This window comes from Trachinotus anak, unplaced genomic scaffold, assembly GCF_046630095.1.
Source record: "Trachinotus anak isolate AG129_WGS33_773 ecotype Australia unplaced genomic scaffold, CSIRO_AGI_Tana_v1 ptg000010l, whole genome shotgun sequence".
Classification (NCBI taxonomy): domain Eukaryota; kingdom Metazoa; phylum Chordata; class Actinopteri; order Carangiformes; family Carangidae; genus Trachinotus; species Trachinotus anak.
This window is the reverse complement of record NW_027273861.1, coordinates 29,681,820-29,700,000: the sequence shown is the minus strand read 5'-3', so window position 1 is coordinate 29,700,000 and position 18,181 is coordinate 29,681,820. Positions and strand designations below refer to the sequence as shown.

The following is an 18,181-nucleotide window of genomic DNA, read 5'->3' as shown; positions in this document are numbered from 1 at the left end:
AACAGAGGTGTTGATCATTGAAATGTCACAGCTGTGGTCGAGGTCCTGACACGTGAAATGCTCTGTTGGCATGATCTACATGTAGCCTGTAGCCTGTAGTTTACATCTGGTTTACACAGATTTTAGGAAAATTAGGTTGAACTCAGCCTGATGGAGTCAGAGGAAGTGGGACAGAGGATTTCAGGCTTGTTTCCCTCCACCAACCAGCCAAGTTACAGGGAATATGATCACAATCTGTCCTGAGTTACAGCAGAGATGTTCTTACAGATTATGATGTCACAGTGAGGTTGACCTTTGACCTTTTGGATATAAAATGTAGTCACTTCATTTTATCCTTACAGACATTTGAGTAAATTGTGTCATAATTAGTGTATGATTTTATGAGTTTTGGCCAAAAATGTGTTTTGTGAGGTCACAATGACCCCTGACCTTTGACCACCAAAATCTGAAGGGTTCATCCTTAAATCCAAATAAATGTTTGTGCCAGATGTGATGAAATTCCTTCGAGGTGTTACTGAGATATTGCGTTCATGAGAATTAGACGACGTACGGACAGACAGACTGAAAACATGACGTCGCCCTCGCTGTCGCCGACACTAGAGAGAAAAGATCAGACAGAAGTTATGATTAAAGATTGTGATTTTTATTATACTAAATTGCATCTATAATATACAAACATTCACAATATTTTATACAATCACTTTGTGCTTCTCCCCCGAACAGGAGTGAACTGTAAGACAACAAGTTTACATAAACTCTCTATATAATTTGTCCATGGTATACACAGCATAAAAATAAATTCATACTCAACACCATTATAATTTCTAATTCTATCATTTACAAATTCACTTAAAAAATAATCATATGAAGACAATGTCAATATTATTGTATGTTTTTATCAATATGAAGACACATGGTGGGGAGTCACACACAGAAACGTGCGCTGTGGTAGCTATATAACAATTTGGCAGGATATTGTTTTTTCTATCTCTGTAATATTTAATAATAAACGTACAATTTTTTTCTCCACATCTTTCCTTTTTCTTTTAGTCTTTCATATACGTACTGTATCTCAGCTGACATGACATTATCAAAATATCACACCTCCGTCAAAGATACCGTACACAAACACAAAACCCTTACAACTGAACACGCAATAAATATCATGATAACCATATGCAACAATAGAATGTGTTGGCTCTAATATCACACACACACACACGCACACACGCACACACACACACACACGTTCAGGAAACACTGCGAACATGACGGCTACGTGACTACACCTGCTAAAGGGGGAAGGAGAGAACCATGTGCTCTTCACTCGTCAGCTCTGCTCACATGTGCGTGTGTGAGTATAAAACACCTTCAGTCCGGCGCTGATCGTGTCGGCCAGTGCAAAAGCTATAAGCCACCATGAAGCAGGGCTGCAGCGCTCAGTGGCAGTCTGGGCTCTGGGCTCTGACAGTCTGGAGGGTCTGATCTGGGTCTTGGACCTGATTGGTTGATCTTTTCTTCAGTGTTTGGTTGGTTTCTGAGTTTTCAGTAGTCGGTTATTTACTCCCAGGAAACACCAGAAAATCTTTCATGGACGTTTTTTAACAGAAAAACAAGAAAAGCAAAAACAAAACAAACTTTGGTGTCAAGATTTGAGAATGTGCACCTGCAAGTTTCCTTTAAGACCAGACCTCGTCTGCTGGACAACTTTACTTTATGCTCCATGTGAGGACAATATAAACTAATGTTTTAAAGCAGGAGTTTGACACAGGGCCCATAACAGGACGGGACCAGGTAGTTAACTAATAATGAAGGACCCACCTTGAACCATAGTGGTGCAAATAAGTTAAGTTAGTAACTAATCAAACTGCAGTGGAGATGGATGAACCTGTAGCTCTTGCTTTAGGCCTTAAAGAGACTCGGTCCGACCCTGGTGTGTTTTCCTTATTGTATCAACGTTTGTTGATGACAGTGCAACACAAGTGCTGTTATTGTTCCACTATATTGATTTGTCTCATAAGTCTGCTATATATCTGCTCTCACAATTTACAGGAACCCTGTTAAACACCAGAAGAAGCCCTGTCCTGTTCACCTCATGTGGTAGCAGACTGGTTTGTGGACCTGCGTCAGTTTGGGACTCGACCCCCCTCCTGTTGAGTCTTTGACTCAGATGATTTTGGCTGCAGCCCTGCCTGGGAGTTGTGCATTGGTGGTGTAGCCCTAAAGCGTCTTTCAAGCCAAAAACAGCACTAAGTAAGGCCAGTAACAGTTAGTGTGCTATATATCATATCAGAGTGGACCTAACTATTACGAGCTATCCGAGAAGCAGCCTAGCTGATGTTTGTGCGGATGACTCGGTGAACAACTGCGACCTGTAAACTTGTGAACATGAGCAGCTGTGGTGGTGTGAGTCTCTTGTTGTGCTACACTTTGAGGAGAGGCAGTGCTGTGCTTTCCTGTGGACCCTGCTTCCAGCTCCTCCTGACAGTAAACTCCAACAAAATCTGAATTTGGCGTGTTCAAAACAAAGATGTTTGCTGTGCAACCAAAATGAAACAACATCCAGCTAAGACTGGGGCAGTGTGTGTGAGAAAGCCAGATGGTCAAAGGTCACACAGCCACAATTACTGTTGCCTAGTAGCTGTCAGCTGTTGTGTTCACATTACGTGGGAGGGGAAGTAACGATGGGACAGATTCCCATGTTTACAACTTGTGAGCGTTCACGTCATCGCACAACTCATGATGGCAGCTGTCAGTCTTCTTCTGCACTGTTAAACTGATTTATCAGAGCTTTCAGACTGATTAGACACTGAAGTTGATATGAAAGTTGTTTACAAGTGGGAAACTGGTAGTTATGACTAGTCGCTGCATGACACTGTATAAACCTGTAGGTGTCTCCCTGCTCCGGCACTCCAGGGAAATGATTAGCAAACAGGCAGGAGACAGGTGTCGATGGCACAAATAAAGTGTACTGGTTATTGTCACGTTAGCAATAAAGCTACCTAGCTTGCCGACTTCCCAACTGGCAGTTAGCAAACCAGCACAACCACTGCGCTACTAGTGCTAACAGTTTTTCACTGGTTAGCATGTTAGCGGTTAATTCTAGTGAGGACACATGGATGAACTTTGCTGTGCCACTTTCTCTCCTCATGCTGACCTCGTGTATCTAGCTTGAACACCATTAACTAACTCTAGTCACAGTTAGCATGCTAGCTTTGCCTCGCAGAAATACAATGAACAGTGACTCTTGAAACTTTTTAAACACGGCAAATTAGATTTAGTTTGGAGTGAACTGCTGCCCTTACTCCTCCGTCAATGTAAGGGCCGACCTCAGATACTTGGGGACAGGGAGGGAATGAAAGTGGCTATTTAAATGTTAGTTAGCAGAAACATCAGTAGGCATAGTGATTATTGACTGCTCACAAACATGGACCGAAGCAGGGAGAGTGTGTTGAGGAATGTTACGATAGTTAATCTGTTTTTTTTTTTCTCGAGAGCTTGTGGGGTGGGGAGGGGGAGTTAGCGGACGAGGCGACAGTGGGGGTGACAGGCGACGGACGATCAGCAGCACTTCTGAGGTAGCTGGGCGGGCTTGTCGGTCAGTCTGGTGGTCTTGGTCCCAGGAGCCGCCGGCACCTCCACGTCCACGCGCTCCGACATCTTCACACAGATGATGTCCACCAGGCGCTCGAAGACCTGTCGCACGTTGATGTTCTCCTTAGCGCTCGCCTCGTAGTACTCGAAGCCTGCAGGAGGAAGCAGGAGGGTTAAACTAGTGGAGCAAACACATGGGCTTTTGTTAGTTTTAGTTATATGAAAATTTTCTTAGAGGTAGAGAAATATTTAATAAAGCTTCATTTTTTTAAAGTCTGTTATTTCCTGTGTTGAATTTATTATTGACTTCGACATGAATTTCCATGAAAGAAATTGCTTAATTTAAACCCCAGTGAATATCTAGTCCTCATCCATTCATTAAAGGTCCATATTTTACTCTGCGTCTGTGTTTTATTTGAGGTGTTGATATCCATAAGAAGATTTATTTGTGGTTTAAAGAACCAAAACAAAAAATGTCTCAGGCTTCTCTCTGGAGCTCTAATAACAACAGGTCAGTCAGCCAATCAGAAGAGAGGATCTGAGCCTCTGGCTGACTGTTTTTTGAGTGATCCAATAAAAATACAGCAGAATTTAGATAAACTCTCAGAGAAACCGAATCCTGCAGGGTTGGATGGTGGGTCCAGGTGGGCAGGGCTTGGGGTGTGGCTGAGGGTGGTGACTGCTTTGTTGTGACATCACAAAGTTCCAGAAGTCCTGACGGCTGGTTTTAAGGCTCAGTTTCTGAATACAGGCTGTGTGCATTTCTCTGTGGACTGAGGCTTTGATACTTTCACAGTATTAATATAGAACCTAGACCTGCTTTATAATCACAAACACATGGACATCTACCTTTAGACTGTGTGGAGCTTTAACGGAAACTTAATGTCTTTATTTATGCTGAATTGTTTGTATGTAGATCATAGACTGTATATAAAAAGACACATTTCACATTTTGCATGTCTAGCTCACCTGGTACCCTCTGATTAAAAGTTTTAAGATTGTGCTGTAGCTCAGGATATAGAAATAACATTGGTAAGTTTACCAACTGCTCACTCTCTACTTTTCCTGTAATTTGTGCCAAATTAAATTAATTTAAAGTTAATTAAAGATTCTTTCCAGAAAACTTTGTTAGGTAATTATTTATTTTCTTTAAAGAAGACACAAGCTGAAAAAAGTTTGGAAACCAACACTGACATTGCTCTCTTTAGGCTTTTAAAGACTTAAGCTGTGTGTGGTTTCATCCATTTAAGCATCTTCAGGTGTGTTTGCTGTATTCAGACTCTTCCTCCCACTTCACAAATATCTAAATCCTGCTTCATGATGTCGGTCCAGACATTTGAATGTGGTGTGATACCACACTCTTCCAGTCTCCATCTGTAGCTGCTCACAAAACACTTATAAGTCCTTAGCTTGAGCACAGTCTCATCACAAAATAAAACAGGTTGACCTGGTGAGTAACTGTGAGAAAGTTATTGTCAGAACAAACTCTGTTCTCTGCAGCCTCAGGCATGTACGTTTATTCAAGTCTGGTAAAGAGAAAAAAACGGAATAGAGCCAAAACCAGTATGTTGTGTTTGTAATCAAGAGATCTCCTTGGCCCCGGGCAATAGACACTACACTTATCGTGTTTAGGTGTTCCTCAGCACACACACCCTGAGGGGAAGTCACTTTCTGCTGGAGTTTAACAGGTTCCTTGAGGTAACATGAACACACCTGGTAGCGTGGCAGGTATTAGAGTTCCGTTAGCATCTGAAACCTGAACTGAAGAGTATTTTCTGTTGTGTTTATTTTGCACCTGAAACCAGGCTGGAGAGTATTTAGCAGCGTGATGCAGCAGCAGCGTCTCACCCAACTGGTCGGCCAGGTGTTTCCCTTTCTCTGGAGGAACAACTCTCTCCTCGTCCATGTCGCACTTGTTGCCCACCATGATCACCTGAGCGTTATCCCATGAGTACGTCTTAATCTGAGTGGCCCTGCAAACACACACACACACACACACACACACACACACACACAGACAGACAGACACACAGACACACACACACACACAGAGGTGGCAACATAAACCATCAGCTCTGTCTGACCTGAACTAGTTTCTGTCATGTTAAACACAAGCTCCTGTCCAATCACGTACCAGTCCTGGACGGCGTTGAAGGACTCCTCGTTGGTGATGTCATACATGAGGATGAAGCCCATGGCGCCGCGGTAGTAGGCCGTGGTGATGGTGCGGTATCGCTCCTGACCTGCTGTGTCCTGGAAACGAAAACAAACGGCCCGTCACAATCTGCTTTACTCAAGAATTGCATTTATGAAGCTGCTGGACTTTTAACATCCATCCAATAACTATACTCATTTATTCTTGAGGGCCAGGTGGGGGCTGGAGCCAGACCCAGCTGACATTAGCTGAGAGGTGGGGTGGACAGTCTTCAGACTATCACAGGGCTGACACACACAGACAAACATTCACACTCACATTCACACCTGTTAGAGTCTCCAGCTGGGAGGAAAGTGTGTGTGTGCGTGTGTGTGTAAACGTGTCCATTGAGTCAGGATTAGGATCCACAGCAGAGGACAGTTGTGTAGTTGTATAGTTGTGCTGTGGGGAAGCTCACAGAGTATTTCACAGAAATGTGTCTGGTGTTGGAGCGACCTGATCGCCGGCGTCACCGAACCCTCAGTCAGATGGTCGTGGTCAAATCTCTGTGTAACTGCTGGACACTGAATTCTGTTTACAGTGAGTGGGGATAAGCCCATACAACAACATGCTAAGCTAGGCTAATTGCTGCACCTGTCCTGGCATGTTTAAAACCAGACTGTTTGATTTGGCAAACACTTCAAGTGCTGTTTCCGTGGCGACACAAGCATTGAAATAACGAAGAGGAAAACTACAGCAGGTCGGACTATGACCACAGCCATGTCCACATTCAAGAGCCACATCCTTCAGAGGCCTCAGACTAGGCCACTTCAAAGGCTCCTTCAAATGTGTCCTTCTTTTCCTGGGTGGATCCTCCGTGGTCCAACATATCCCAAGATTCATTGCACACTGGTAATGAAAATAATTTGGCAGCAAACAACAGACAGAGCCTGAGGATCACACTGTTCAATGCAAGTACTGGGTTTCAGCTCAGCTCAACAGCTAAAGGTACAACCGTTAAAACCAAGGACACAGCTTGTGACACAAAGCAAAAATGCCCCGTAGACCAGAACGTCTCATCTCGGTTCGGCTGTCTTGGTCTACGATGGGAGCCGCACCTTAGTAGACTGTGTCCTCCAGAGGATGCAGCCTCTGGGACACAGCTGATGTGTGCAGATAATGACTTATGTTTGGAGCTCAAGTTGTTTAATGAAGAGGACGATATCACAGATAACACATAAATGAATTATACTAATTTGGGTGAAACACCAAACAGCAACTCCAGCCAACACACACACACACACACACCTGTTCTCACCTCACAATAACACACAGTGATGTGTTGAAGTGTTGTGTTGTCACACTAACGTTCACAGAAAGTGAATCTACACTTCAGCACCTCTCACCCTGTCACCATCATCTTCAGTGTGGTCTGTTCATTAGCCGACCCAGCAGCTGATCCACAGTCTGTCTCTATTCAACCCTCACAAAAACCCTTCAGATCAAACAGGGTTGAGTGGATCGCTCTAACACTGGAAGTGGTGTTTAGATGGAGTTTCAGAAACCTGCAGAAAGCTGCACAGCAAAGAAAGTACACAGAGTAACAGCTGCTTGTGTAAAGGAGGGTTTATATTTGTGTGTAACTACACATCAAGGCTGCAGAGACACCAGTGAAACAACACTGTTCACTAATCCACATCTCAGGGGATGGAAGAGAAGGACTTTCAAAGCTGAATGGATGTAACGTACATCACCAGCCCTCTCTTCCACACAGTAAACAAAACTCATGTGAACACAGTAAACAGGGACTCCTGCTGTGTCAGAGTGAGAAAACCAAATAAGATCCAGGAAGTCACCTGGACTAACAGACGAGGGTGAGGGAAACTGTCATACTCCACTCATGGTACACAGTGATCAACTACGATCTAGTGTTTTAGATGCTGCGTTTCATGACACTGTGTTTGCTTGTTAATTTTTAGCCATGTTAGCAGCAGGGCTAACAGCCTGGTAGGTCTGTTTGGTTCAGACTGAAATCTGAACTCAGACATTCATAGTCTCCAGAAGATGAATCCTACAGACTTTGGTGATTCCCAGATTTTTCTTCCAGCACCACCATGAGGTTCACATTTTTGGTTCTAGCCTGAAACATCTCAACAGACCTGGACGGGCTTTGAAGAAATTTCATTCATGCTCCCCTCAGGACAAATCAATAACGTTCATCCATCATCAGTTCAACACTTCTGTTTGGTTTACGATCAAACACCTGCAGAACTGACGATGCTCCCATTGGCCTCAGCTTTGTTTACTGCTATTTAACAAATGTTAGCATGCTAACATGCTAAACTAAGGTGCGGAAGGTAAACATTACACTTGCTTAACTTCGACATGTTAGCCTTGTCACTTTGAATGTGTTAGCATGCTAATGTTAGCGTTTAGCTTAACTCCTGCCTCACAGGCTGTAGAATCTTCGTCCTGGTCTGTCTCATAGAAATTACTTTTCTATACCAACAAACTGCAACAGCAAAAAAAAAAAAAAACATTACTCTTTAACTTCATCATGTTCAGAGCCAACAAATGTTTGGAATGAATGAAGATATAGTTATTAGAAGGAGCAGGGTCTCCAGGAGGTGGTTGAGGTGGATGGAGGACGTACAAAGTTCAGGACTGTTACATCCACAGACCTGATTCACATCCAGAGACCAGGTTCACATCCAGAGACCAGGGTCACATCCAGAGACCTGATTCACATCCAGAGACCAGGGTCACATCCAGAGACAGGGTCACATCCAGAGACCTGATTCACATCCAGAGACCAGATTCACATTCAGAGACCAGGGTCACATCCAGAGACCAGGGTCACATCCAGAGACAGGTTCACATCCAGAGACCTGATTCACATCCAGAGACCAGATTCACATCCAGAGACAGGTTCACATCCAGAGACCTGATTCACATCCAGAGACCAGATTCACATCCAGAGACAGGTTCACATCCAGAGACCTGATTCACATCCAGAGACCAGATTCACATTCAGAGACCAGGGTCACATCCAGAGCCCTGATTCACATCCAGAGACAGGTTCACATCCAGAGCCCTGATTCACATCCAGAGGACAGGTTCACATCCAGAGACCTGATTCACATCCAGAGACAGGTTCACATCCAGAGACAGGTTCACATCCAAAGACCTGATTCACATCCAGAGACAGGTTCACATCCAGAGACAGGTTCACATCCAAAGACCTGATTCACATCCAGAGACCTGATTCACATCCAGAGACAGGTTCACATCCAGAGACAGGTTCACATCCAGAGACCTGATTCACATCCAGAGACTAGTTTGTAGTTCACGTACTGTAGTCAGGGTTTGGGATAGATGGGGGTTTAGGTGAATTAACATTATTTCCTCATTAAGGTCACAGAAAACAGTTCTGTTTCCTATAAAATGTAGTTGCAGTTCACTTGTATAGAAACATCAAGTTAAGGACACAGGGTCTTAGTGCTGTTTGTGGTTTGTCCTCCCTGTGGAGAGGAGGTGTCAGCTGACAGAAGGAGGTTCTGCCAAAGCAAAAAGCAATGAGTAGAAAAGGTAATTTGAAAGGAAATGACTCAATAAAAACATTTGATGTTTGTGCAGCTTATCAGTTGCTTCCAGAGTGTGTATATCTCACTCTTTAATCTCACAGGGACCAAACAGTCTCATCTCCTCTAAGACCCTGAACCATCTAATCTGAAGCAGCGCTGGATCCAAGGCCCCCGGAGCAGACCGCTGCTCCTCTGCACAAACCAGCTGAGCCTCAATGTGACTTTCATGCACGTCCACGAAGACTCCCTCGTCGTTTAGCCGCCATCCTCCCTCCCCACAGCACCACAGCTGGTCTGGGTGCAGCCATTTTTCTAAATTTAGCTCTTTTGTGCTTTTACTTCCTCTGCACTCATTCAACAATCCCTAGTTTTTTCTTTCGTCTTTCCTCAGGGATACAAGTGCTCATTCACATTTAATTAACTGAGATTTGTTGTACAGTATTATTATGTATGTGTGTGTATGTGTGTGTGTGTGTGTGTGTGTGTGTGTGTGTGTGAGAGAGAGAGAGAGAGCCACAGCAGCCACAGACATTAATCATGGAGAGGTGTAAGCAGAGCCTCAGGCAGTGACTGATTCTTCTCAGTTTAGTAGACAGCAGAGAAAATGTGTTTGATTTCCACAGAGGAAGACGTCACTGCACATGGCCAGAAGTACGTGATTTTGACACCATGTTCACTGAAGTGCTGCTTTAACAGCCTCCTCTCAGTCTTTCTAGAACCTGTTGAACCTGCAGCAGGGATCGACACCAGAGCATCAGCGAGGTCCAGTACTGATGCTGGTGATCAGGTCTGGCTCACAGTCTGTTCCAGTTCAGCCTAAAGGTGATGGGCTCCATGCAGACCAGTCAACACTCAGATTAAACAAACCTGGAACACTTGCCTTTGTATGAGAGAAGCAGATATTTTCTAACACAGTTCATCTTTTCTACTGTTTCATGTTCATCCATCCAGGACCCCAGACACTGTCTATGAGAACATGACCCAGGCTTTTACATCCAGAGCCCTACACCTCAAATAACTCCTCACACTGTGCAGCTCTCCTCAGAAACCAACACTCCCCTGCTTTAAGCTCATCTATGTTCCACTGACCTTGACCAGATGTGTAGTTTCTCCCAAAGGTTTTCTTTCCTCAGTCAAAACCAAATACTGAAAACACAAAACATATGTTTTCTGTTTTTGCAGCTCATTTGTTTTTTCAGTGTTGATTTCAGTTTCTGGTTTTAAATTTTAGTGCATTGACCTCTCAGGGCCACCATACTTCTGAAAAGTTCAAACATTTATCTGAAGGTTTTCTGTTCACATTCTAAGATTAATGAGTTTCTACTTCTGTAACACAGTCACAACCGAACGCCTAATCATTTCAACACAGACAAAATAAAGACTAACAACTCCAACTCCCACAATCCTCTCTCCTAAATTACATTTTTATACAACTAAACTGCCACAGGAAATAAGTTCTTAAGGAAACATAATTATGACCCTATTAGGTTTTCTATAGATGTATATGAGGAAATGTTAATTTATGTATCTGACAAGTCACAGATATGCAGACACTGAAAATATCAGTAAAATAATATTAAACTGGTTTCTGGTTCTGTAAGGATGCGGACCTGGTCTCAGTTGTACATTCTCCTCCATCCACAACAACCACTTCCTGGAGACTTCTTCATTCATCAGTAATTCATTCCACAATCCAGAGAGGTGTTTCCTACAAAACCAAAGCTAAAACAAAGCTAAAGGTGTGAGAACGTTAGCAAACATGGAGCCTGTTTCATTCAGCTCTTACATATATTTACGTTATTGTGTGTGTGTGTGTGTGTGTGTGTGTGTGTGTATGTGTGCGTGTGTGTATATGTGTGCGTGTGTATGTGTATTTTCACTCATCACCATGCTTTCAGTTTGAATCAATTGGCTCTGATTAGTTCTACTTATGGCAATGCCCCCCCTCCACACACACACACACACACACACACACACACACACACACACACACACACACACACACACACACACACACACACACACACACACACACACACACACCCTCCCCCCTCAGGCTCCTCTGTCCCCTGCCGGCTCTCAACCTCTTCGCCCTAAGAGGTCTCTTTAATTGCCACTGAAGACAGCACTGTTTGTGTGTGTGTATGTATGTGTGTGTGTGTGTGTATGTGTGTGTGTGTGTGTGTGTGTGTGTGTGTGTGTGTGTGTGTGTGTGTGTGTCAGTGAGAGACTGAGTGAGTGTGAAGAGCTGCTGCCATGGCAACAACAGCACCAACTGATGATACAAGCTGTAGCTCAGAAGTCTTTGTGTTTTTTCTTTTCCTTCCAGCAAAACATCATGTTACACTGCAACATGTCACATTGTGTTACAGCATATGATGTTACGTTGTGTTACAGTATATTATGTTACATTGTGTTACAGTTTATTTTGTTACGTTGTGTTACAGTATGTTATATTACCAGATGTTATGTTATGTTATGTTGTGTTACAGTATATTATGTGACGTTGTGTTACAGTATGTTTTATTGTGTTACAGTATGTTATATTACCAGATGTTATATTACATTACAGTATATTATTCTACCATATGTCATGTTCCAGTACACTTAGAACAAAATATGTTACAATTTGTTATATTATGGTATATTTAAATACAATGCCGTTGAGTCAGAGTATATTAAATTAGAATAATATTACTTTATAGTAAATTATATTATGATCAGTTATGTGACGGACAAAAAGAAGAACCCACACTGTTTTGTGTGTGCACCAGCAGCTTCCTGACACACATTCCTGTATGACGCCAGTCTCATGGGATCTCGTCACACTTCATGGAAATCCTGCTAATCATGCTTCTATTGGTTTCCACTGCATTTTGCTAACGAGTTATACCCAAGCTACCATTTATCTCTGAAGTGATGCTCTCATTCACTCTGCCCTGTGTCATAAATCCTCACCAGTTTACTCTGCAGTGACCAGCAAAGTGAGACTTTGGGAAGTTATGAAGCGTTACTACTGACAGGTGCAGTGACCCGTCCATCCTCACCCAGATCTGCAGCTTGATCCTCTTGTCGTTGCGGTACACTGTCTTCACCTTGAAATCGATGCCCACGGTGCTGACGAAGGAGTTGCTAAAGGAGTCGTCGGCGTAGCGAAACAGGAAGGACGTTTTCCCGACACTGCTGTTACCAATAATCAGCAGCTTGAACATGTAGTCGAAGTTCTGGTCTGAGCCGTCCCGCTGGCCGAAACGCTGGTCTGCCTTCGCCATCTGGCCGTTTCGTTTGAAGAGAGAAGAACAAGAACTACAGTAATTAATATGATAATCAATCAATAAGGCTACAGAGAGTCTGCAGCTGTGCAGCAGCAGCCTAATATTTGCTAATTGGCACTGAAAACATGATAAAAAACATGATGGCACGAGATAAGGGTCACAAAAATAATTTGTTGTAGAGTTCAAATCCAGAACTGAGCTGAACAACAGCTGCTGCAAAGACAACAAGGTCAGTAACACTTTCATTCATTATCCATGTTGTTTCACCACTGGTAGTCCAGGAGTTTTAAAACCAAAACATGGTAGAGTGGATGTACTGATGAGAAATGACTTCAAAATGCAGATGCAGTCATCTATTGTCAGTTACCATGTACTCAAGGTTTCATAAGCCGTGAGGAACATTTTTTTGACCTGGGTTTTGTCTCTCAGGCCACATCAAGGCTGCCCTAAAAATGTGAATGGTTGAGCTTGATGGGGCTGGAAGTTCTGCGGACAATCAGGGTTAAAAAAAAAAACCGAATCATCCTCCTGTGTCTAAGGACCAAGGACTGACTCTTGGTGAATCTTGCATATTATATGATTTTGATGCTGACACCTAATAAAAATAATAATTTTCATTTCAGTTGGTGCCTTTACAATAGAGAGCTGAATGAATTGCTGTATCTGAGGTAAAATAAGATGTTTGTCAAAGCAGAAAATCCTGTGGGTTTTTAATGATTCTCACGTCAGCTGCAGTTAAACAGTTTAACAGGTTTTTTTTTTCTCTGAGAAGATTCTCTGACTTCTTGCTGTGATCAAAGCATTTGAAGTCTGAGATGAATAAACTGCACAAATCTGCTCCTCTTCGTTCCTGACATTTCAGAAGTTTTCACCCGACTGTGACGACAAGCTGCAGCCAAATATGATTCAGCACAAACAAACCAACAAAGGCACGGTATGTTAGACAAAGACACGGCGCAAACAAACATTCCGGTTAGACTTCACCTGTCGAGTCAAATGAAGTCAAATAAAAAGCTGGAGCTGCTCCGGTCGATGCTGCAGACAGGTGGAGGTCGGTGTGAAGGGTTAGTGTGTGAGGATGGGATGAATGTGAGCAGCAGATGAGTCAGAGCTGAAGATCCTGCTGGGTTCAATCTAGCGTGGATAGCTGTGTTAGTGGAGACTCATGCACTCTGTCAGCGACCGGGGGAGGAGAAAATGACTACAAAATACATGTCGAATTATTATTCTAGCTGCGGGGAACACTCAGATGACACTCCTGATCTGTGGATTTCTATGTGCTGGTATCAAGTGATTCATTTGAGACCATTTGGTGGAAAATAACTGACTTTATTCTGTGAGCCAAGAGTCATATTTGAGAAATTTTCTACTGGTTCAGTACAGTCACTCACATGGATTTAAATCTGCTGCAGATCTGTCACTTCACGGCTGCTGCTTCCTATTCAAGACTTGTCATGTTATCTATTGTTCATGAGACAGAAGAGAATGTGTCTCCATATTACTAATCTTTACCATGGTTTGATTTCGTAACACATTCACAATAGAAAACTGTCACAACACTGACAAGAAAAAGCAGCTTGTTGACTAAAATTGGCAGATTTTTGAGAGGGAACGCACAAAAGTACACACTGTGGAAAAAGTCCCACGTGGACACACTGTGATGTCAGTCTCACTAGAAGCTGTGAACCCACAGAGAATTATCACAGTTCCAGGACCTCTCAGGAGCTTTTCAGCCTCTTTTAGCTCCTAGTTTCTGTTTTGCTGCACATTTGATGCCTTGTTTCTCTGGTCTCAGCTGGTTTACATCAAACTCTAATAACTCAAACTGTCCACTTCCTGTTTGACAACCAGCAGACGGGCAAAGTCAGAGAGCAGCTGGTCAACTTAGTGGAGCATTTAGCAGCTACAGAGCAGATGTTTCTCTTCGGAGCTGGAGGAGACCAAACACAGAGATAAATGATGACACCAACAACTCCTCCACCATGAACAACCATCAACCCTCTGATACGACCCATAGCAGTGTCTCCTGAAATAGCGCCCCTAAGACAGCAGGCGTACTGGACCTTGGTTGTCATGGTTATGTTAATACACATGCAGACTATCTTCATGGTTACTATAACAACAGTCATGTCTTGGTTAGGTTTAGGAAAAGATGGTGATTTGGGTTAAAATAAGTTCTTCCTCAACATTAGACAATCTTTGTTGTCATGGTTACAATAATAACAATGAACTTTCACGTGGGAATCGAACACCGCTCTCCTGGGTCATATTCATCCATCCACCCCAACCTCCTCCTGACGTGGACTTTGTCGCTCTATAAACTACGTCACCACACTTTTTTTTTTACTGAGGAACAGTCTCCATCATTGTGAGCATGTCAACTAAATGCTAATGTTAGCATTTAGCTCAAAGTCCAGCTGTGTCCAAGCAGCTGCAGCTTCACACAGCTGCTAACATGACTGCAGACTCTTGTTAAGAGCAGTTCGCTCAAAATAATTAATGTGGAGATCAGAAACAAAAACATGAAGAGATTATTTAACAAGAATATCTAAAACACTCAGCCAGTGAAAATCACAGGAAGTCCATGTTAACCTCAGGTCCAACCCACATGATACAGTATAAACCCAAACCACATAAAACCACAGCCTGATACTGACAAACATGAACACTGTTACACATGTGGACGTATTAAGGAGATAAAATTGAACATATCAAGGTGTAAACTCACATCAGAGCAAATACAATGACACTGAACATATGAGCTTCTTACTGGAGCAGGGAATAACAGGAATACACAGCCATCCACTATAATGCGGGACACTATACATTCCTATAGGGAGATGAAATAGCCCATTATAGACATACTAAAGCAGATTAAGATGAATCATGAGGCCAATAGAGGCTAAACTCCCTACAGACACACGCTGCACCTGTGAGATTATTATGGGATATTATAGGAACATTGTGTTTTATTGGGGTTTATGATTTCAAAAAAAACACATAACGCCTATAAATCAGAAACGGCTCCAGATAATTATAGCTAACATAGAACACACTGTATGAGAGGTGGTGCAGAAAATGACCAGTCAGTCACCCAGCCAACAGATGAGGATCAGCACCGCATGAACGCTGCAGGTGTCCGACATAGGATGAAACATCGTTAGAGGATATTTGAGTGTGTGATGAAAACAGCTTCATTAAGGTGACTGTAGGAAGATACAGAGGCTGATACAGAGGTGTGACCCAATGAATCTATGTGTGTGTGTGTGTGTGTTCATTAAACCGGTGTTAAACGGTGTTGTTGTGTCATCTGTCTGTCTGTGTGTTACCTCTGCTGGGCGGATCTGCTGCTCTCTGCTCTGCACCTGGTGGAGACAACTCGCTCGGTGTCCGGGCTCCCAAATAATAATAATAATGATAATAACAACAATAATATCAGTGATATTAATAATAATAAAACCTCAACAGCAGCAGTGACGCTTGCGATCTAATCCACCGACCGTCTGCTCAGGGAGCCAGGAGCGCCGCTGCGTCGGTCGCAGTGAGCAGAGCGGAAATCTTCCTCAGAAACGAGGTGAAACAGCCTGAGAAGCGTCTCCTTTCCGCGGCGCCGCACGCACTTTCTTTACGCACGGCTTTACGCAGACAGCCTGCGAGGTGGAGCGAAGCGGTGGGAATATTTGCCAAGGCGTCTGCTGCCTGTCACCTCCCCCCCTAAAAATAACCACCAGCGGCTTCTCCGTGAATGAACAGCGTTTTCTTTTTTCCCGTGTTTTCAGGCTGTTCGCAGGCAGCGCCTCCGCCCTATCACACGGCTGATCTGTGCGGACGCGCAGCGGCAGGAGCGGCAGGAGCGGCAGGAGCGGCAGGAGCGGCAGGCAGCTGCTCGCTATGACTCATGACTGATGCGGTGAGGCGCGTAATTGCTTCGGCATCGATAAGAGAGATGTCTCCCTGAGAAAAGAGGGACAATCTGCCTGTTGGCTCTGCAAACACACGCACGCCCACACGCACAGGTGTGTTTTCTGCCTTTGCAGAGTCACTGCACACTGCGACCGTGAGGCGGGATCGGCAGGAACCACAGAAACCAACACTCACAGCTTCAGTCATCGATAGTCATCGACAGTCATTGATCAGAAAGATATCAGAGGGAAAGGTTTTCACATGGAGGCCTGTACTGAATACATGCTGAGACTGTGTGTTTAATACAGAATAAGATTACATAAGATTAAAATATTCATCAGAAACACAAATACAAAGAATAATGTGGAATACACTATGTTTATAAATCTGAACAGCTCAGATTTACACAGACATACAAAACATTAAAGCTCTACACAGTCTAAAGGCAGATGTCCATGTGTTTGTGATTATAAAGCAGGTCTAGGTTCTATATTAATACTGTGAAAGTATCAAAGCCTCAGTCCACAGAGAAATGCACACAGCCTGTATTCAGAAACTGAGCCTTAAAACCAGCCGTCAGGACTTCTGGAACTTTGTGATGTCACAACAAAGCAGTCACCGCTCTTAGCCACGCCTCAAGCCCCGCCCACAGGGACCCACCATCCAACCTTGCAGGATTTTGTTTCTTTGAGTGTTTACCTGAAATCTGGATTAATTTTATTGGATCGCTCAGAACAGTCAGTCAGCCAATCAGAAGAGAGGCTCAGAGTCTATGAATGGTTTAGCAGCTGTACTGTTTATAGTCAGCCACTGCCTCAGGGGATCACATGGTGCAGCATTAACTGTGTCGACAGTTAACAAAAGTGTGGAGAGGCTGCTCTTTCCTACAACAAACCAAAACTGTGGAACAACCTGCCCTTAAATCTGACCGGCAACGTCTGTCTATTCTTTAAACCAACATGTTGAGATTCATTTCTAAAAACCTTTTTTAGTGAATCTTACTTAAAGTTTCATTTTTATCTAATTTGATGTGATTTCCAATTTTATTCCTGTTGTTTTAACCTCTTTTATTGTATTTACTGAAGATATTTAAATGTTTTTTTTTATAATTTGACATAAAGCCCTTTGAGCTGCAGTGATGAAAAGTGCTGTACAAATAAAAAGTTGGCTATTTTTATCATTACTATAGTCACACTTAACAATGCGTACAAACCTAGAAATAAAATAATCTTCATTAGACAGTAAACAAACACAGTTTGACCAAGTTTGACCCATATTAGACACCATACAACTAAATTAGGCTGTAATTAGAAACCATATAATTCCATTCTAGAGCCAAAATGATCTATACTTAGACACTATTACACCAAATTATACTCTAATTAGAAACTGGATAGAAGATCCTACTACACTATTAGACACCACTTTATAAGATCATATTCTAGTTAGAAATACAATGACAAATCAGAACCAAAATGAAGGCTACACAAGTACTATCTGCTTCCTGTAGTGACAGTATCACAGTAAAAGTACTTCACTGTGCAGTAAACTGTCTGTTGTGACTGATCTCTGATCAGATCATTATATAGTTCACTACACTGGTTCCCAACCTGGGGGTCAGCCCCTCCAAAGGGTCACCAGGTAAATCTAAGGGGTCATCAGGAGATTCATAGGAAAAAAAAAATAATAAA

At 43.0% G+C, this 18,181-nt stretch overlaps 1 protein-coding gene across 4 annotated transcripts in view; it reads right to left on the bottom strand.

The window, feature by feature from the left end:
- Nucleotides 1-621: 621 nt before the first annotated feature.
- rab3b (RAB3B, member RAS oncogene family) overlaps nt 622-18,181 on the bottom strand; it is a 32,860-nt gene continuing 15,300 nt past the window's right edge. For 2 of the 4 annotated variants that reach the window (XM_071486657.1, XM_071486655.1), the window contains exons 2-5: nt 12,360-12,584; nt 5,729-5,847; nt 5,443-5,567; nt 622-3,746 (exon numbers count right to left, since the gene is read on the bottom strand). In XM_071486657.1, coding sequence (XP_071342758.1) covers nt 3,562-3,746; nt 5,443-5,567; nt 5,729-5,847; nt 12,360-12,584 — 654 coding nt within the window. In that variant the 3' untranslated portion in view covers nt 622-3,561. Of the gene's footprint in view, nt 3,747-5,442; nt 5,568-5,728; nt 5,848-12,359; nt 12,585-15,916; nt 17,726-18,181 lie in introns of those variants that run through there. The other 2 variants (XM_071486656.1, XM_071486654.1) reach the window with 2 other exon arrangements.